Below are 19,481 nucleotides of genomic sequence, written 5' to 3' on the forward strand. Positions count from 1 at the left end.
TTTACTTCACTGCAAGAGCTTTCCTTTTTATTTAAAAGTAAGTCCTTACAATATGCCACACACGTGCAAAGAGACAGGAAATACTTTCTCTTCGAAGAATCTCTAAAAGTGAATTTAGGCCATATACACCATTTCCGCTCTAAAGAAAAGTCATTAACTGTCATGTGTTTTGTCTGTTAACACCATGTGTCACTGCAAGTTAAGCTATTTAAAGTAACTAACAAAAAGCACAAAGAGAAGCTGAAATTCTTAGAGACATTATATATATATATGGTGAGCATATATGCCTATAGGATGAGATCTCTCAAGAACTTCTAAAGTAAAGGCTCTAAATGGAGTGTGGGTCTAAATGGGTAAAGAACTATTACTCTAAAGGATTTGTCTGATTCTTCTCTCTTTGCCTGGTGCCTCACTTTAGACTACTACTACTAGTTTCTTCACAAATCACTTAGAACTTTCTCTATTGACAGTCTAACTCTATTTTACTATGAGAATTTCCCAAAGGTATCATGTCAACATCCCTGAATCAAATATCACTCTCCCATAAATGATTTATATACAACTTATGATGTATAAATATCAAATTTATACATGCTACTGTTAAACTTTCTTATTTTAAATCATGACTCCATTAACCCACCTTTGGAAGAAGAAAGTACACTATCACCATTTGTGCATTACGGGTAGATCTGCAATCAGACTAACAGGTACTTCCGCCTATCTATTTTTCTCATATCATGAACATACGGACACAAAATTCATTGAAGAATAAATCTAAGCAATGTCCAGCAGTGTGTAATTTACCAATATTACTTTTTATATTCTCAGATCAAACAAAGGGAATAATATAATTATTTCATCATAATCTGACAATATGCTGGCACCGCTCAAAAATAGTACTCTGTTTATTAAACAACACTGAAATAGATGACATACTTCTCTTAGAGATCTACTTCATACGGTCTTTTATGGCTTAGTGGTTAAGTGCACAGACTGTGGAACCAGACTGCCTAGGTTTGAACACAGGCTCCACTTACTAGCTAAGTGACCTTACCCAACACTTTCTGTACCTCAGTTTCTCTTGACCTATCAAAAAAAGATAGCAGTATCTTTCTCATAGGGTTGCAATGAATACTAAATGAATATTTTAACAATATTGAGAATAGTGCCTGATACAAAAATACTATTGTTTGATAAACAAAATAAAATGTAAGTATTCTAAAATGAAATGTTATATCCACAAGTGCAATAGTAAGAATACACATATTTTAAGTTAGAAAAAAAATAATATGGTAATATCTTTCTCAAACTTCCTAAAAGGTGGTCAATAAACTGAAAATATGTAAAGGTAGAAGCCATGTAAATTTAGTGATCAGAAAAATGTAAAAGAATTAAAAATGCCTATACCCCTAAAAATAAATGAATGCATTTTGGAGCATCACACAACCAGGGTTAGAAATTATTATGCTTAGGCCGGGTGTGATGTCTCACACCTGTAATCCCAACACTATGGGAGGCCGAGGCAGGTGGATCATGAGGTCAGGAGTTCAAGACCAGCCTGGCCAAGATGGTGAAACCCCATCTCTACCAAAAATACAAAAATTAGCCCAGCGTGGTGGCAGGCACCTGTAATCCCAGCTACTGGGGAGGCTGAGGCAGGAGAATCGCTTGACCCAGGAGGCAGAGGCAGCAGTGAGCTGAGATTGCGCCACTGCACTCCAGCCTGGGAGACAGAGCAAGACTCCGTTAAAAAAAAAGAAAAGAAAAGAAAAGAAATTATTATGCTTTGTCTGCTATATTAAATACAAAGATAGTACAAAATACTAAAGATACTCAAAAGAAATTGATTACATTTGAGAATGCAGAAAGATTAAACATACCTATATAGGAAATACATGGCAAATACTGAGTTCTCCCAAAAATCATTCACTTTTATTTTTTCAGTTACTATTCTAGATTAAATGTTGATTATCAGTAGCCATAAATTACTATCAGTAATTAATATCAAATATTAAAGAATTCTATAAATTTAAGGTATAATGAGTAAATACAATAAATATCTGAGTATTCACTGTCATTTTTTTTAAACACACATTATCCTGACCTATATCTACTCTATGTCCAAACTCACTCATTTCTAAATTTTATGTTTATCATAGACTTGTATTATGTGTATCGGTATCCTTAAACAATATATTATTTAATTTTGCATGTTCTTGGATTTTATATAAATGAAACCACACTATATTCTTCAGTGATTTGTTTTGTTTGAACATTATTTTCCTAGGATGAGCCAGGTTGTTGAGCACAGGTGTAACTCATTCATTTTGAGTATTGTGTTGCATTCCATTGTATAAATATACTACAATTTACCCATCCTACTACTATTTTTGTTTTGTTATTATGATCAGTACTGTATAAACAACTACATACATCACCTGGTATGTCTGTATAGAGATTTCTCTAAGACATATACTTAGGAATACTGGATCACAGTGTATGTGTATCTTCAACTTTAATAATGTGAAATTATTTCCCAAAGTGAATGCAGCTACTTACATTAGCACCTGCAAGGTTTAAGTGTTCAGTTGTTCCATGTCTATACCAATAGCAATAACAGTTGGCTTTTAAGTTTTGAGAATCTAGGAGATGTGAAATGCCTTCTTAATGTGGTTTTAATTTGCATTTCCCTGATTCCTAACAAGGTTGAATATCTTATAATACACTCCTTGGCCAAACGAGTTTATTTTTTTGTGAAGTGCCTATTCAAGCCCAGTTTTCTATCAGATTGTTAGTCTTTATTTCCCTGGGTGGTAGATTTTGATATGTGCTAAATACTGGATTAGGCCCTCTACAGTATGTATTAGTGAAACAAAATTCTTAGTTTTGATGCAGTCATATTTGCCAATCTTTTGCTCTGTTGTATGCCTTTTTATCTTTACTCAAAGTCATAGAGATATTCTAGCCCATCATCTTTAGAAAATGTTACCATTTTACTTTACCTATACCTTTATCTTACCTATAGATTTAGATCTATAATCCATCCATTGGTTTCTCTAAACAGTGTGAGGTAGAAGTCCAACTCCAATTTTTTTCTGTTTAATTAACCAACAACCCCAATTATTGAAAGGGTCATCCTATTTCACTGATTGGCAATCCCAGTGCCATCACAGATTCATTTCATGAATGAGTATCTTGCTGTTATCTCTTAGCTCTTCCATATAAGTTTTTGAATTAGCGTGTCAAATTCCACAAAAACCTGTCGATATTTTGATCAGATGGCACAGAACCTACAGATAAAATTGGGGAGAACTGGCACCATTACAATGTTCAAGTTTCCTTCTATAAACATGGTACATTATGCTATTTAATTAGATCTTTATGTCTGCCAATGTTTTATAATTTCTCCATAAAGATATTGAGCACTCAGTGTTTTATACTTTTATAATGATATAACGCTACCTTTTAATTGCATTTCTATGCCAGCAAAGAGTCTGAAAATGTAATTGAATTTGTATGATAATTCTGCATCCAAATTTAAACTTTGAGTAATTCATCTGTGAATTTTTCTGGGTTACACAGATAATCATATAATCTACAAATAATAATAGCTTTTCCTTCCTAATCGTTGTATATTGTTTTTGACTTACTGTACTAGCTATACTTCTAGTACAATGTTGACTAAAAGTGGCATTAGCAGGCACACTTGTCCTTTGATATCAAAGGGAACCAATGCTTTCAATACTTTACCATTAAGTGGAAAGAAGGTAGGGCTAGAAATTTTCTTTGAAAAAAAATGCCTTCATCAGGTTAAGAAAGGGGCCTTCTCATTCACTGACTTGCTAAGAGTTTTATCACAGATGGATCTACTGAGATGCTCACATGACTATTTTCCTTTAAACAGATGATGTGGTAAACTCTATTAAGGAACTTTCTAATATAAAACCAACTTTGAAATTCTAGAGTAAACCCAACTTGGTTATGATGGGTTACTTTCTTATACATTATTAAGTACAGTAATTTCCCTTTATCAACAGGGGATACATTTCAAGACCCCCTGAGGATGCCTGAAACCATGGATAGCATGGAAGCCCTATAAATACTATTTTTTTTTTTTTTTAAATCTGATAACCAAGATGGCTACTAATGGTAACCAATGGGCAGGTAGCATATATAGCGTGGATATGCTGGATAAAGGAAGGATCCACATCCTGGGTGTACAATTTAAAACATATGAATTTTATTTTATTTTCCATTTAATATTTTGGACTGTGGCTGAGCACAGGTAACTGAAATCATGGATAAGGGGTTACTACTATGTGATGATATCTAATCTATGAATTTTTGTACACAGATCTGAGTTAAAGACAATCATCATTTCTCATACTTGGAGCTTCATAAAAAAAAGTTGGGGACAGTCATTTCTTTTTCCAAACTGTGAAATACTCTGTACAACTGGAATTATTGTTCTTTGAATGTTTTGTAGAATTTTCCAGTAAACCTGTCTAGAATTGGTATTTTTTTCTTTGTAAGAATATTTTTCCTTTATGTTTTAAGGCTATTCCATTTTCTATTACTTCTTGGGCCAGTATGAACTACATTTTTTTAGGAATTGGTCCACTTAATCTTTCAACTACATTAAAATAAAACTGATCATTCCTGAAACACTTGTAGTAACATTCCAATTTTCATTCTTTGTGATTTCTTTCCCCACATATTAATCTTACCAGTGGTTTGCTAATTTTGTTACTCTTCTCAAATAATCTATTTTTAGTTGCATTGTTTCCTCTTTGAATTACTTTTACTTTCTCTAGTTCATTAAGTATTCCCTTGTCATATCAATCAGGAAGAACGCTTTTTTTCCTAATTCTTAAGATTGCATGTTTATTATTCGCCAACCTTTATTCCTGTAATGTAAGCATTAAAATCTAATTCCCACTTTAGCTATACATAAGTTGTCATGTACAATAATTTACTGCTATCATTACAAGTTTTTATTTGACCCACAAGTTATTTGGAAATAAACATGTTAATTTCCAAAACCCACACACACACACAAATTTTCTATTTAAGTTAACGGCATTGTAAACAGAAAGTGTAATGTGATGCCAATCCACTGGTATTTGTTAAAACTGGTTGTATTTAACCAGAATGTGATCTTCTAAGTGTTCCTCCTCTATTTCAGTTGCGGGGTACAATGTTCCATGCATGTCCATTACATCAGGCTTGTAAGTCCTGTTATTAAAATCATCTCTATTTTTGTTAATTTTTTTCTGCTTGTTCTCACATTAACAGAGATTATTTTAAATAATCTATAATAATGATAAATTTACCTATTTCTTCTGCAGTCCTAGTTTCTGCTTAATGTATTTTGAAAGTGTATTATCAGGTAGTCACTTACTTAAAATTATACCTTCCTTTTATAACTATTTAGTGACCCTCCTCTCGGACAGGTTTTCTGCCTCAAAGCCAACTTTACATTATATTAATATAGCTATACAACATTTCTATTGATTAGTAGTGTCAGGAATACATTTTAAAATCCTTTTTACTTTCAAGTGAGAATATGCTTTTTGAGATATTGTTTGTAAACAGCATATATTTTGTTATTTTATCCCACCTAATAACCAGTTTCTGTTAAGTGGAGGATTTTTTCAACTTATATGCACTGTAATTACTAATATATTTGCACTTACTGCTGCTATATGCTTTTGTGCTTTTTACTTATTTTCTCTTTTCCATGTTTTCTTTCTTCAGCTTCTTTACCTTTTTTTCAGATTGAATATTTTTTCTTGTTCTACTTCCCTTCTCTACTAGTCTGGAAGGTACACATACCTTCTAGATTTTTATTCCTTATCTTAGAAATTTTAACATGCATGTGTAACTTACCAAGCCTACCCATAACTAATCAATAATTTTACCCTCCTCTCAAGTTTTGTACAATGTCTATCTGAACCTGAACATATTTACCACTTCTTGTGTTCTTTGTCCTTTTTACTTTTCAGACCTTCCATCTACAACTACTTTCCTTATCTGTGAGAATGTGGTGATCAGAAACTCAGAGAATGTAATGGTGGAAATATGATCCAATACTGTTGCTTGCACTGCTGACTTTACATTAAAGACATACAGCAATTCCCAGGTTCTATACAACTCAGGTGAAAACGAACAAGATGGGGGTGTGGCTGTGAAACCTTAAAATAGCTAACACCTTGTTTTCCTCTCCACATGCTTAATATACTGTCAAAGAATAGACTGTGAAGATTTGCCTTACTGCTTTACACCATTTTTGAAATTAGTACAGTAAAAATCCTTTATCTATTAGCAACAAGAGGAAGATGATGTTCCCCACCAAAATAGTCAGCTTGACTTGATAAAATTATATAGCATTTTATAACCATTCAGTTTCATTACTGTCACAGATAATACATAGGCAGGTTAAACATGTAAACAAGGTATAGTAAAGTATAAACAAATACTAATGAAATGGGGTTAATTTTTAAAGTTTTGGTTAAAAAATACACTATATAATAACATCGAACACAAAAGTCCCTGAATTAATATACAAAGTAGATCGCATGTGAAATGTTTAGAAAATTGATGCATAAATCAAGCACTAATTTTTACATGAGAATTATTAAACTTAAGAGGTTGAAACATGACAAATATTATATCCTCAGCAGTTGGTCTAAAAAAAGGCACTGGTTTTAATCTATCTAGTAGTATACGGCGTAACTTCCAAAAAAAACGTGAACTGTTTCTATTCAAATAAAAACATATACCAGGCCTGAATTACAGCTATTTTGAATGAGAAACACTCAGGTAAATATTTTATATCAGGTAGATATTTTATTTATTAAATATCTATGACAGAGAACTGGTATCAAAGTACAGTAACAGGTTCACAAGGTGGAGCTCTATGCAGAACTATTAATAAATGCCAGAAATAATCCAGAAAATTATCTAGTAATAGTGAGTGAAGAGTATTTTATGTCTTTGGAGAGTCATAATTGATAGAAGTAAAAACATATTATTCCATAGGTTTGTAAATCCACAACACATTTGTTTGCACTGATTTACTGATTTGAGAAAAGGAAAAAAAATATATATATATACAATTCCCCTTAACAATACAGGGACCAGAAATGCACAGTCAACTTGGTGCATAGATACCAGACACTCTAACATAAGGCTGCTTATGCTTCTAGTAGCATAAGTCTTTTATGAATTTATGGTGGTGGTAGAAGTGGTAGTGGCAGCACCATTTCAAAGCAATTACTATGCAAATCTATTAGTATTATCAGAATAGACAAGCAAAAACTCAGGAAAGCAGGCTACATCAGGTTTTACAACTTTTTTCACTTTTAGTAAAACAAGTATATATATTAAATTTTTAATCATATTAACACTGCGTATATAAAGAAACAAAATATTATGACTTACTGTATATAAATGTAATCATGTCACTCTTTGCTTCAAGACCTGTGGTAATTTCCCATCATGTCCAAGATAAAATCTAAATTCAGGATAGCAATATAAAGCAAATTCTTATGCCAAATTCTTCATTTGCTTACTATCCAATTCTCGAGCCTCATCTCCAGCCATTCTTCCACTCACCCTACACAGTTTTACCAAACGTGACTTGAGTCCCACAATATGTGTGTGCATCTGTGTCATGCCCTTTGCACATACTATTCCCCCTGTATGGAATATTATTTTCCACTAGGATATTTTACGAGGATAACCTACACACATACTTTAAGACTTGGTTTAAGCACCATCCCCTCTATGCATATAAGACAGAATATCATATCAGTTACCAAACTGTATTCTAAAAGTTCTAAAGGTTTCTTTCCTCATTTTTCTTTCCTACCACACTATAACCTCCTTAGGGCAAGGTACTATATCTCTCATCTTTAGAGTCTCATTACCTTACATACAATAATCCATCATATTCATTCCACAGCAGAACAAACATAGGCCCAGATAAATTGAATTATTTTCTCAATTTCAGAGGCCAAATAATGGCAGATTCAATATTAGAATTTAGCACTTCGGGCCAGGCATGGTGGCTCATGCCTGTAATCCCAGCACTTTGGGAGGCTGAGGTGGGCAGATCACGACATCAGGAGATGGAGACCATCCTGGCTAACACAGTGAAACCCCATCTCTCCTAAAAATACAAAAAATTAGCCAGGCATGGTGGCATGCGCCTGTAATCCCAGCAACTCGGGAGGCTGAGGCAGGAGAATCGCTTGAACCCAGGAGGCGGAGGTTGCAGTGAGCCGAGATGCCACTGTATTGCAGCCTGGGCAACACCGCAAGATCCTGTTTCAAAAAAAAAAAGGAAAGAAAGAAAAAAAAGGAAAGAATTTATTTAAGACTTCGTCTCAGTTCAATGCTTTTTCTATAAATGCACCTAAGGATACCAGCTCAGAAGGAATTATATTATGCATTAATATACAGAACATTCAAGACAGACACAGAGCTAAAAGGAGTATTAAAAAGTGAGATCTTTAAAAACAAAAATAAGACACAGGTTACTTATAATGAATTTTCAAGGAATAGGAATAGGTGATAAAATAGAAAAGTTAAACTTAAAAAAAATTATCTTAAAATATTACATAGGAATAAGTAACATCTATATTTTCTAAGAAATGAAATAAATATAAACGCATCTGTAATCAACTTACCAAAGTTAAAAGTAACTAAAACTTTTCTTTTGCTATAAAAAAGTGAGGGGTAAAATATGTAGCCAAAATCAGTAAGATCAAGCATTTATCTCAAGGAGAAAACTACGTCCCTTAAAAACTCAAGATAAATGTTAGGTTTAAACAAACTCCCTATCTAAAGATAAAAGCTACAAAACATGAAAATGAATTGGTATAGTGCTAAATTCCTTAAAACTTTGTAGGAAATAAGAAACCTTGAAGACAACACTCACATTCTCCTAACTATGGCCACTCTCCTTAGGCATCCTTCTCTGAAACTGTATCTTCATTAAAGTATATTTCAGTGAATTAAAATGTGTCAAGGACACGAAGAATCTTGAAAACCCTGACTAGGCACAATGTACTCACTCTCAGTTAAAAATGTTCAAAACCAGGGAAGTAGGACTTGTGTTCCTCTATAATCCTGAGCTTTGGGTCTTAGTTGGGCCCTAAGAAACATTTTACAAATTTCAAATAAAATTCTTATGCCAAATTCTAGTGAGTTAAGACCAAACATTAACCTGAAATGGATTACAGACTTAAATGGTAAAGCTACAAGCTTCTAAAAATACATGGGAGCAAACCCTGAAGATCTGGAATAGGCAAAGACTTCTTAGAAAGGACACAAAGCTTAAATTAATAAAATTATGAATTAAACTCCACCAAAATTTAAAGCTTTGACACTTCAATGGTACCATTCAGAAAACTGATAAGCCAACAGAAAGAGAGAAATATCTTTGATACCTGTATCCAACAAAAAATTTTGGTCCAGAATATATAAAGTTAACTCTTACAACTAAATAATAAAAAGACAATCCAATTAAAAATGGACAAATTATTTGAACAGACAGTTAACAAAAGAAAATATACAAGTGGCCAATACATACACCAAAAGATCTTCAAACATCATTAGTCACCAGTGAAATCCAATCAAAACCGAAATGATACTACCACTGGTACTAGAATGGTTAAAATGAAAAACATGGACAATTGTTCGCAAGGATGTGGATAACTAGAACTCTCATACATGGCTGGTGGAAATGTAAAAATGTTTGTTACAAGCAGTTTGCAATTTTGCAGTTTCTTACCAAGTTAAACATACACTTACTATATGTACTTAGGGGTACAGTTACCTGTACTATAACTGTACTCGTAAGTATTGACTCAAGAAAAATGTAAGATAAATATGCATATAAATTTTTATGTAAATGTTCACAGTAGCTTTATTCATTAGAGCAAAGAACTAGAAACAACCCAAGTTAATAGTTCCATTGGAGGTGAATGGCAACACGAATTGTGTATTTGGTGACACAATATTCATACAATAGAATACTACTCGGCAATACAAACGGAATGAGCTACTGATACTTACTAATTTTGGCAATACCCTGAGCAAAAGAAGGTGCACAGAAAGTACATACTGCATGATTTTGTTTATATGAAAATCTAGAAACACTAAATCTAACCTCTAGTAACCAAAAGCAGATCCTTGCTAGGGGCAGTAGCTGGGGAAGACTGGCTGAGATTGAGTACACAAGAACTCTTTAGGATGATGGAAATAATATTCGACTACATCTTGATTTTGGTAGCAGTTACACATGTATATAAGTATGTCAAAACTCTATCAACATGTACATGCATAGTGGTATTAGTTGTACATAAATTATACCTCAATTAAGTTCACATGCACATATACACACACACCAGGGTATGGTTTTAACTTTTGTCTTAGAATAGTCCTGATCTACAACCATAGGAACATAGTAAGACAGCCATCTTCTTAAATATATTCCCAGCCAAATGGATGTATGAGAAGGTGCAGACTCCATGTTGCTTAGACTATTCAAATATAGAATACACAGCTTTTATTCCTGGGCTTGGGTTCTTCGATTTATGTAACAGAAAAACAAAGGGACATTATCCTTGAAGTTCCTATCAATGTTATACATAAAAGTGATATGGTAAGGTCTCTCTCAATATAATGCCCCTTAAAAAGAGTCCAAGGAATCCTTCCTAAAGCTGAAAGACATACCAAAAGTAGCATTAAGATGAAGCTTCAATGTCTATTGATCATGTAACAGCTTTGTCCAAGGTCTGAACGAAGCAATGTTAAACGTCAAAGCTACAAAAACAATGAGCAAATTTTACAACAACCCCCTTACAGATGGTAGTTACATTAGTTGGAGTTAATAATGGAAAAAAGGATAAAAAATTGTCAGTTGATTCAAGACATATTTAAAATAAATTAATTTAATAAGTAAAATTTTAAATGAACATGTGTTGAAAACTTAAAACATGTATTAGGCACAATGCCTCCTATGCTTCATTTAAACTTTCCCAATTCTGAGACTGTCATGCCCAATTTACATGTAGAGAAACTCAAGCATAAAAAGACTAAGTAACCTGGCCAGGGTGATAGCTAGGAAGTGACAGGATCAACCCAAACTCTTGGCTGCTATATTTGTTCCTCTTAAGAAAGGCTGTATTCAAAAGGTGAACTCCTGATGCATTAGACATATAAATATGAAAAATACAACTATGAAACTAATGGAAGAAAATCCAGGAAAATATCTTTATAATGTATAGATTAGGAAGGACTTCCTACTACCCATAAAGTCAATATTTTGACATTAAAATTAAGGATTCCTGTACCATAGTCAAATGACTGACACATTGGGGATTATTATCTCAAATACACAAGGAATTCTGGGAAATCAACAAGAAATGGAAATGTATCCAAAAGGAGGGGTAAAGGGTATGAATAGGCCAGACACGGAAAGCAAAACCCAAACAGCTAGCAAGGATATGAAGAAATGATCAACCTCCCTGATAAACAGAGAAACATAAATTAAAATTAAAGCAACTACTAGATTATATTTAGCAACTGAAAAATCAGCAAAATGTAGAATGTTCTACAATACCAAAGGCTGGCAAAAATGTGAGAAAATAGTTCTTTTACATTGTTGGTGAGTGTAAAAAATGGTGTTGCTGTTTTAAAAATAATTTCACAGAATTTAGTAATTATTAAATATGTGACTGAACTATACTCAGCAATACTATGTCTGGACAATGCTATGTCCCTAGATATGGCAGTGCCCGAAACTCTTCCACAGCCATTAGCAACATGTAGAAGGATGTTTATTACAGAATTATTGGTATCCAAGAATTGGAGTCAATCTGGGAATCTGCCATTAGGGGAATTGATAGGTAATTTGTGCTTACTACATAAATGAAATACTACAAGGTTAAAAGCAATGAACTAACTGTACATATAGCAACATATCTAGCTATCAAACAATGCTAAGTAAAAAAAGTAAATTGTAGGTCAGGTGCAGTAGCTCACGCCTGTAATCCCAGCACTCTGGGAGGCTGAGGCAGGCGGATCACCTGAGGTCAGGAGTTCAAGACCAGTCTGGCTAACACGGCGAAACCCCGTCTTTACTAAAAATACAAAAATTAGCCAGGTGTGGTGGTGTGCACCTGTAATCCCAGCTACTTGGGAGACTGAAGCAGGAGAATCGCTTGAACCTGGGAGACAGAGGTTGCAGTGAGCCGAGATCACGCCATTACACTCCGGCGTGGGTGACAAGAGTCAAACTGTCAAAAAAAAAAAAAAAAAAGAGAGAGAGAGAGAAAGAGAGAAAGAGAAAGAGAAAGAAAAGAAAAGAAAGGAAAGGAAAGGAAAGGAAAAGAAAAGAAGGGAAAGGAAATTATACAGCAAAGTAGCACTTAGTAAATACAAAACACACAAAAGAGGTACAAAATTTTACAAGGCTAGCTATAAAACCAAGAGCATATATAAAACATATTAGATTGGGTCCAAGGTAGGAAGGAGTGAATTGGAACTGAAATTGGGAATAATGACCAAAAGTATAATCCAAATGAAAGGATGCCTCTAAATAATACTAACGTTCTGCATCTGAAATATTTTAAGTGATATAACCACATCAACTACTAAATTTGATAGATACATGAATATGTATTAGAACTCGCCTTTTTTTTGAGATGATGAAGCATTCTACACATTTTGGTTTTAGCTATAATAAATCTGAAAATTCATGGTATCCAGTTCTTGTTACCATCTTAGATAAATATGCTCAAATGACCTAATAAAAGAATACTGAACTAGGAACCCAAAAGCTGTGACTTAGTCCAAGCTAACCAGCAACACAAACTTGGCAAAGTCATCTTATCTCTTTGATTGTTTGCTTCCCTGCAAAATGGCTTTGGATGATTCTCCCAAACCTCTCCAGTCCAAAATTATTCCACTTTATTTTCTTAATGAATATTTATTCATATAAAGTTATTTTCTGTCTACTCCAATTCCTCCTTCCTTTACTTTCTCCCTCCCAAATAAAGCAAAACCAAGTGTATCAAAAGAGATTCAGAAAAGTGATGTAGCAATAAGAGTGAATAGCAACTTAGTTTTAGGGTAGAAAGGAGAAAACATTAAAAGAGATACAGTGATTTTTGACAGCCTTTTCAAGTATTCAAGGCAGAGCAAGGTTAACCTGAGCCCAGGTTCAGAAAATCTACTCCTTGAAGGATTTCACTATATGCTATTCCATATGTCACTGTATCTGCCTGGCATTACCCCTTCTGAAAACACACATTAAAGTCTCTTCCAGAGTTTCTACTTAAAGGCCCTAAATTTCAGCTTATCTGTGTCAGTTTTCAGATAAAAGTTATTTTGGAAAAGATGATCTTCCATATTAAAAATGTACAATTCCAAGAAAATGAGTTTTGCATCAGCAAACTGGTTACACTCAGCACTATCTACTTAAAAAAAGACAAACCCAAAACCAAACAATCTGCTAGAATTGTGGATTAAATGAATACAAAGACCTTAAGAGTAAGGGAAATTAGAATATATTTTAGGTGGTGACCATGAATAGTAACAGGTATCTAAATAATGGCGTCACATTTTATTAAAAGAAAATTGAAATCAGAACACTTAGAATATCTTAAACATTTAAAATTGGAATATTTTAAAAAGAGAAAACAGAGGACTTTCAATACAGATTAAAACAATAAAAGAAATTAACATAATTTATAAATTTATCTTCCATTCATATTTTATTTTAAATCTGAATGGGGGAGGGGAAGGGAGAGGAAGGGAATAACATCTGTTATGAATAATTTCAGCACAGATGTAGTTGTTACTGCAAAAGAGATGAAGGTTTTCCCAGGCTGTCATACTGACAGGTTTTCTACAAAGAGTCATAGTTCATACCTCAACTTCCAAGTACCAAGTCTCAATAAATACATAATGTTGATTAGGAGGAAAAATGTGCATATGGACAGATCAATGCAATCCCTATGTATGGAGGGAACGTGTATTAAACAACAGGGAGCTGTTTGAAGAAAGAGAGAAAAGTAACTTCATAGAGAATGAAAACAGAAGACCTTAAAGTTTCATAGCTACAATACAAATAGACACTTGAATTCTACATCCGTATTCTATACTCCAAAAATATGCTTTAACAAAATTAATGAAGTTCTAAAAATTAAGTTGCTTTCTCTGAAAACAATCGTAAAGCAAATTTTACTTATTAGAGAGCATTTTGCTACTTAAGTACTGTATTATATTGCCATCTTTTTAAGCAACCCTGTTTTAGGTTAACAAACTGTAACCCACCTCCATCAAGGCTAAAATCCAGACATGCTCATAACATACTGAAGTTTTTATTTAGTAAAACTGATGTCCTAAAGATGTTTCCTTTAGTGATACAATACTCAAAACACTGCCCCATGCAAAAGAATGATTAATTTATATGGCAATGCCTACATAATAGATCAAATTTAATTTTAACTAGGGTTGCTACAAAACTTTCTCTACTACATATATTTCTATTGGCTTTCTACTTTTAGTTCATACCTAGTTGAATGATTATTTAGCCAGTAATATGTACAACATCTATCCTTTTAAAAAGTATTTTAAAAAATCATTTTATCGTATTTCCTAATCAGGACGCTTTTCTAGTTTAAATTTTTTTGAGTTTTCTTTCAACAATGCACTTTTATTTTAGCTTATCACTCAATTAGAAATAAACAGCATGCATTTCCACATAAATTTGTGACCGTACTGCAAAGAAACCTTTTTAAATCCTAGTTCTATAGCTTCACGTTTTCTAACGTCTTGTTGTACTCTTGCACACTAATGCATATCTTCTTCCAACATCTGCATGATTTTTCTCCTCCTCCGCTGCAATTCAATACAGGTAGTTAAGAGTAGCTAACAATATAATTCCACATGATACTGCATCTGTGTTTACATCTGGCTCTAATCACATGCTTAAAAGTGATTTATACAGGTAAATCCAAAAGGAGGAAAAAGCAAAATAAAAACACAACTATGAGAAATCATTATGCTGTCATTTTAAAAATATAATTCTCAATTTAACAGAAGTTTCTCAGCACATGCTTCAAAAGCTACTACATAGGAGGGTATGCCATTTCAAACATACTGGAGACTACAGAAAGGAAGAAAACAGTACTAAACAAATATTTCACATGCTTTTTATATCAGGGTCATCTTAATAAATGATTAATACTTTCAATTTATAAGATACTTTAAGTTTTGCTCCATGCTACAATGTATCTCATGACTTTGTGGCAAAGTTTCTGAGTTCATAAACATGTAAGTGAACCACACCTATTCACTACTGAGCCCTCAGGAATTAGAATACTAAATTAAATAAATACCTGTCAGGAAATGAAAAACAATTTACGCACACACACGAATAACCATGACATCCTAAAATAAGAAATTAACACAGGCTTACCTGGCAATTCAATACCTACTTAGTTCAAGATAAACACTATGGCTATTCCATTATGGTACTGATATTGATGCATTTATAGAAACACCACTAAAAATAATTAAGGAAATAAATACTTTTATGTTCTACTTAATGAAAGGCTTAAAATTTACAGTTATACTAATATACCTATAAGGACACAAAAGGAAAAGACATAACTAAATACACTGTCTCATGCAATTATTTATATGCAATTTATAGTTTGTTGAAAGGAGTTATTTTAATACAACCATACAGCAACGAACGAACTACAGAGACTTTTTACTGCATTTAAGATCTCAAAGCAAACTTATATTCTTAATTTACAACTGACAAATTTAAAACGTATGCACTGATTCTTAACTAAAGAGGTCGGGGAGCGCTACCAGTAGGAAAAGACCTGAAGGGGAAGGAAAAGATAAAATCTAAAAATCGCTAATATCTGAGTGACTGCTAGTTACCACCTCTTTTAGTAGCTCTCTGCCAACCCATCCATAGTCTAAGTCTACATAAGTTATATAAAAATAATTACATAGTATTATCAATCAATTGTAATTCTCCTTACTACTCTTAAACTTTTACCATTTTAGATGTATTTTAACATCTACAATATGTATTTTAAGGGATCTTACTATTAATTTTAAAAGGGGTGATTAAAAGTATTCTAAATATGCAAAATAAATATGGGTCAATTATTATATATTCTTCTCCAAACCTAAGAACATAAAACAAAACTTGTTTAAAATAAGGAGCAATGCAACTGCTCTAAAACAAAAATGAATTAGTAGCAATCTCAATTAGTGACTTAAATAACTCAAATTTATAAAATTATTCAAGTTAAAACAGTCCTGCTTCTTTCTAGTTTTGGCAAACTGGAAAATGCTTATGCCTAATTTAACCAAGGCTAGTTTTAATTAACAATAAGACTTAGAATTATACTGAAGGTCCCAATCAGCACAGTAGAGAGACTTATGATACTACTACACCAATAATCATTTTTGTTAGCATCCTCTACTGGTGGTTTCCAATGACAGCAAGGGGAAATGGTACTGATGACAGAAGGATATGTACCTGCTATTCTATCTAAAGAGAATTAATTAGCATGTGGTCATTAGTAGCTAGAGTACATCTCTCTTTCTTTCAAAAAAAAAAAAAAAAAAAAGGAAGAAAAAGAAGAAAGAAAGAAAAACCACATAGAAGAAAAGCAGAAAGAGAAAAAAGACAGATTTTAAAATACAACAAAGCATGAAATTATAAATGGTAAAAACTAATTCAAGCAATTCTAATGTCACTCCTTTATGGACGACTAACATCATTATCATAAAGTTACCACACAATGCTTGATGCTTTGGCCAAACCTTACCCAACTGGTTTACCTCTGTCAGTTACATTACCTGATACTCCCTTTAATATCCTACCTTCAGACATATTCCAGAAAGGAAATTAAAATATTTTACAGAAGCTTAGCAGCAAAATCCACATCTTATTTAAAAATGAATAAGACATTATTTACATATATATAACAACATAAAGTATCTCTCTACGACAATCTTCCACTGTATACATCACTTATTTCTTCATTAAAAAGATTTGAGAGTTAACATTTTGCCAGGCAATTCTCTCCAATAAACATCTGCAACTTAAATATGACTGCACTGCTAAGAAATATTAACCAGCACGTATACTGAGGTTTCACAACACAATAGAATATAACTTCATTTTTAATTTGCAAAATATAAGGCTAAATCAAATAGCATGACTATAATCACCAGCAATGGATGAAATGCATTTGAGAACAAAAAGAAATACAAGGACAGAGCCAAAAGTGATGAAAATGGAAGATACCTGTAGTAGTACAGTGCTACCTTAAACACCTTTTGTTTTCTGAGAGTAATGCATACTGCAGACAAGACGTTTTGTGCTAAACAGACGCAAATCTGTTTTTCTAATATTAAACACAAAGGAAAAACACTGACAGCAAGCATGGTAAATAAATCCCTCCCTTGAGAATGAAAGCAGCAGACAGGAGGGGGCTGACATACATGCAGGAGAAAACTAAACACCATCTTTTTTCTACCTGCACAAGTTGCCATTTGCTGCAGCGATCAAGAACCTCTCTTTCTTGTTGATTTCAAGTACCTTTCAGGATCGCTTTTCCCCCTTAAGTCATCTGTTGATATGCCTTACAAGTGTAATATTCATATCACAGGATCTTAAGGAGAAAAATCCATTCTTTCCTGTTCAGGTAAACATGTTTACAGCAGCTGCACAGACGCTGGGTGGTTCAGACTCACATGTCACACACATGTCGTCAGCAACAAGAAAAGCCCCTTTCTCTGGCGATCAACATTTTAAATAAGGTAAAAAGCGAACAGCTCTTTCCGAACCAACTTACCTTTCATAAAGCCACATCAGCAACAGCGGCAACAGCTCAATATAGAACACACACTATTTGACGCTAAAACAGGAAATTAAAATTGCAATAGCCTATGCTCCACTCCTTGCTATAACAAGTCATCTCTCCACAATGAGGATACCAAAATACCTTTCGATTATAATCAATAGACGTCTTTAAAATGCAAGTGTTTATTTGAATAATTAAAATCACTCATGAAAGCAGTGATTTCAATGTCGACTCGAATATATTAAAAATATATTTATGGATTGAAAGGAAACATCTTGAAACAGCTTAAAAATCTTCGTATCTGCTTCTAGACAGGAAATCCCACACAAAATCTAAAATTGCCAGGAAAGGTTACAAAACCTCGCGTTTCGCATCCCAGAGGGGAGGGAGAAAGGGAGCCCAGGCGCGGGGGGTGGGGCGGGGGAGCAAGAGAGAGTTTTCTCCTAAATACGTTATTTCCTCGTTTTCTCGACGCTGCAGCGGTCCCATTATAGACGCATTTATTGCCCCTCTCTTAAAAGTCGTTTTAAAAATAACGCAGGAACCAAAGCGAGCCCCTCGGTCCGAAATGTACGTGTAATTCCTTATATAGCCTGGGCTGCGGCCGGCGGCAGGGCCGTTGCCGCCCATTATTATACAAACAGGTACCCGGGCGGCGCTGGCGGGGGCTGCTCTCCCCGCGCTCCCGCCGCCCCCGAGCGGACAAGTCTCGCCCCTCTCGCCACAGGAACTGTCCAGACAATAACAATCAGCAGACATTTCGCTGCTGCACTAGAGGGAGAGAAAGCACAGCATCGCCCCGAGATAACCAGAAATACAATCAACTTACAACGTCTCTCCAAACTGGAAAAGGCGACTGTGCAACCACCACCGCATGTTCAGGTCTCGATCCCTCAGGCGGTGTGTCTCTCTCTCTCTTTTTTTTTTTAACTCTCACGCCAGGCAGAGGGGTGTGTGTTTCCCCTGGCACAGCAGCACAAATCAATAAACACTGCAGCTGCGGCGCGAGTAGCAGCCCCGCGCGTCCGTCGGTCCGTCCGCCCCCTCCCCCCATCCTCCTTCCACCCGAGACCCAGAGCGCCATCCAAGCCTCACTATCCGGCTTCAGCGCTCCGTGCGTCCGGCCCAGGTAACAACTTCCCCAAAAAGCGAAAGAGAAAAGCGCGAGGCGCACGCACACCGGCCCATCCCGGCGCAGAGACCGCGTCTGCCCCAGGAGGGGGATCTGTCTGTGGTGCTTCCCGGTCTCAAAGCCCAGGTAACAACTCCGCAAACACACCCGCCGCCCAGCTCGCCTCCATCCGCGCGGCTCCCGGTGGCGTTAAGTGGGTGCCTTTCCTGCCCTGTCCCCGCGCCTCCCCGCCGCGCCCCGCCAAACGTGGACCCCAATCGCGGGGCTCGCAGCGGAGTCCCCAGGCCGGGGCTCTGGGCCGGGCGGCGGGAGGCGCCGGGGAGGAGGGGCGCTTAGGGACCCGCGCCCCCGCGCCTCTAATCCCCGTTCCGCGAGCGCGCCCGGCCCGCGGGTCCCAACTTTACCGCCGCCGGCCAAGCCCTGTCCGCCCGCGG

General features: G+C 35.1%; 1 protein-coding gene across 8 annotated transcripts in view; it reads right to left on the minus strand.

Annotated features, from left to right (window-relative positions):
* ZEB1 (zinc finger E-box binding homeobox 1) overlaps nucleotides 1-19,481 on the minus strand; it is a 217,508-nt gene that overhangs the window by 192,093 nt on the left and 5,934 nt on the right. For 2 of the 8 annotated variants that reach the window (XM_017853102.1, XM_017853100.1), the window contains exon 1: nucleotides 18,745-19,468. The exons of 4 other annotated variants lie outside the window; for them this stretch is intronic. Coding sequence is in view for 2 of the 4 variants with exons in the window: in XM_017853094.1 (XP_017708583.1) it covers nucleotides 17,907-17,913 (7 nt within the window). In the remaining 2 variants the exon portion in view is untranslated. Of the gene's footprint in view, nucleotides 1-17,906; nucleotides 18,304-18,744; nucleotides 19,469-19,481 lie in introns of those variants that run through there. 2 more of the 8 variants (XM_017853094.1, XM_017853093.1) reach the window with 1 other exon arrangement.

This window comes from Rhinopithecus bieti, unplaced genomic scaffold (assembly GCF_001698545.2).
Source record: "Rhinopithecus bieti isolate Rb0 unplaced genomic scaffold, ASM169854v2 scaffold_35595, whole genome shotgun sequence".
Classification (NCBI taxonomy): Eukaryota; Metazoa; Chordata; class Mammalia; order Primates; family Cercopithecidae; genus Rhinopithecus; species Rhinopithecus bieti.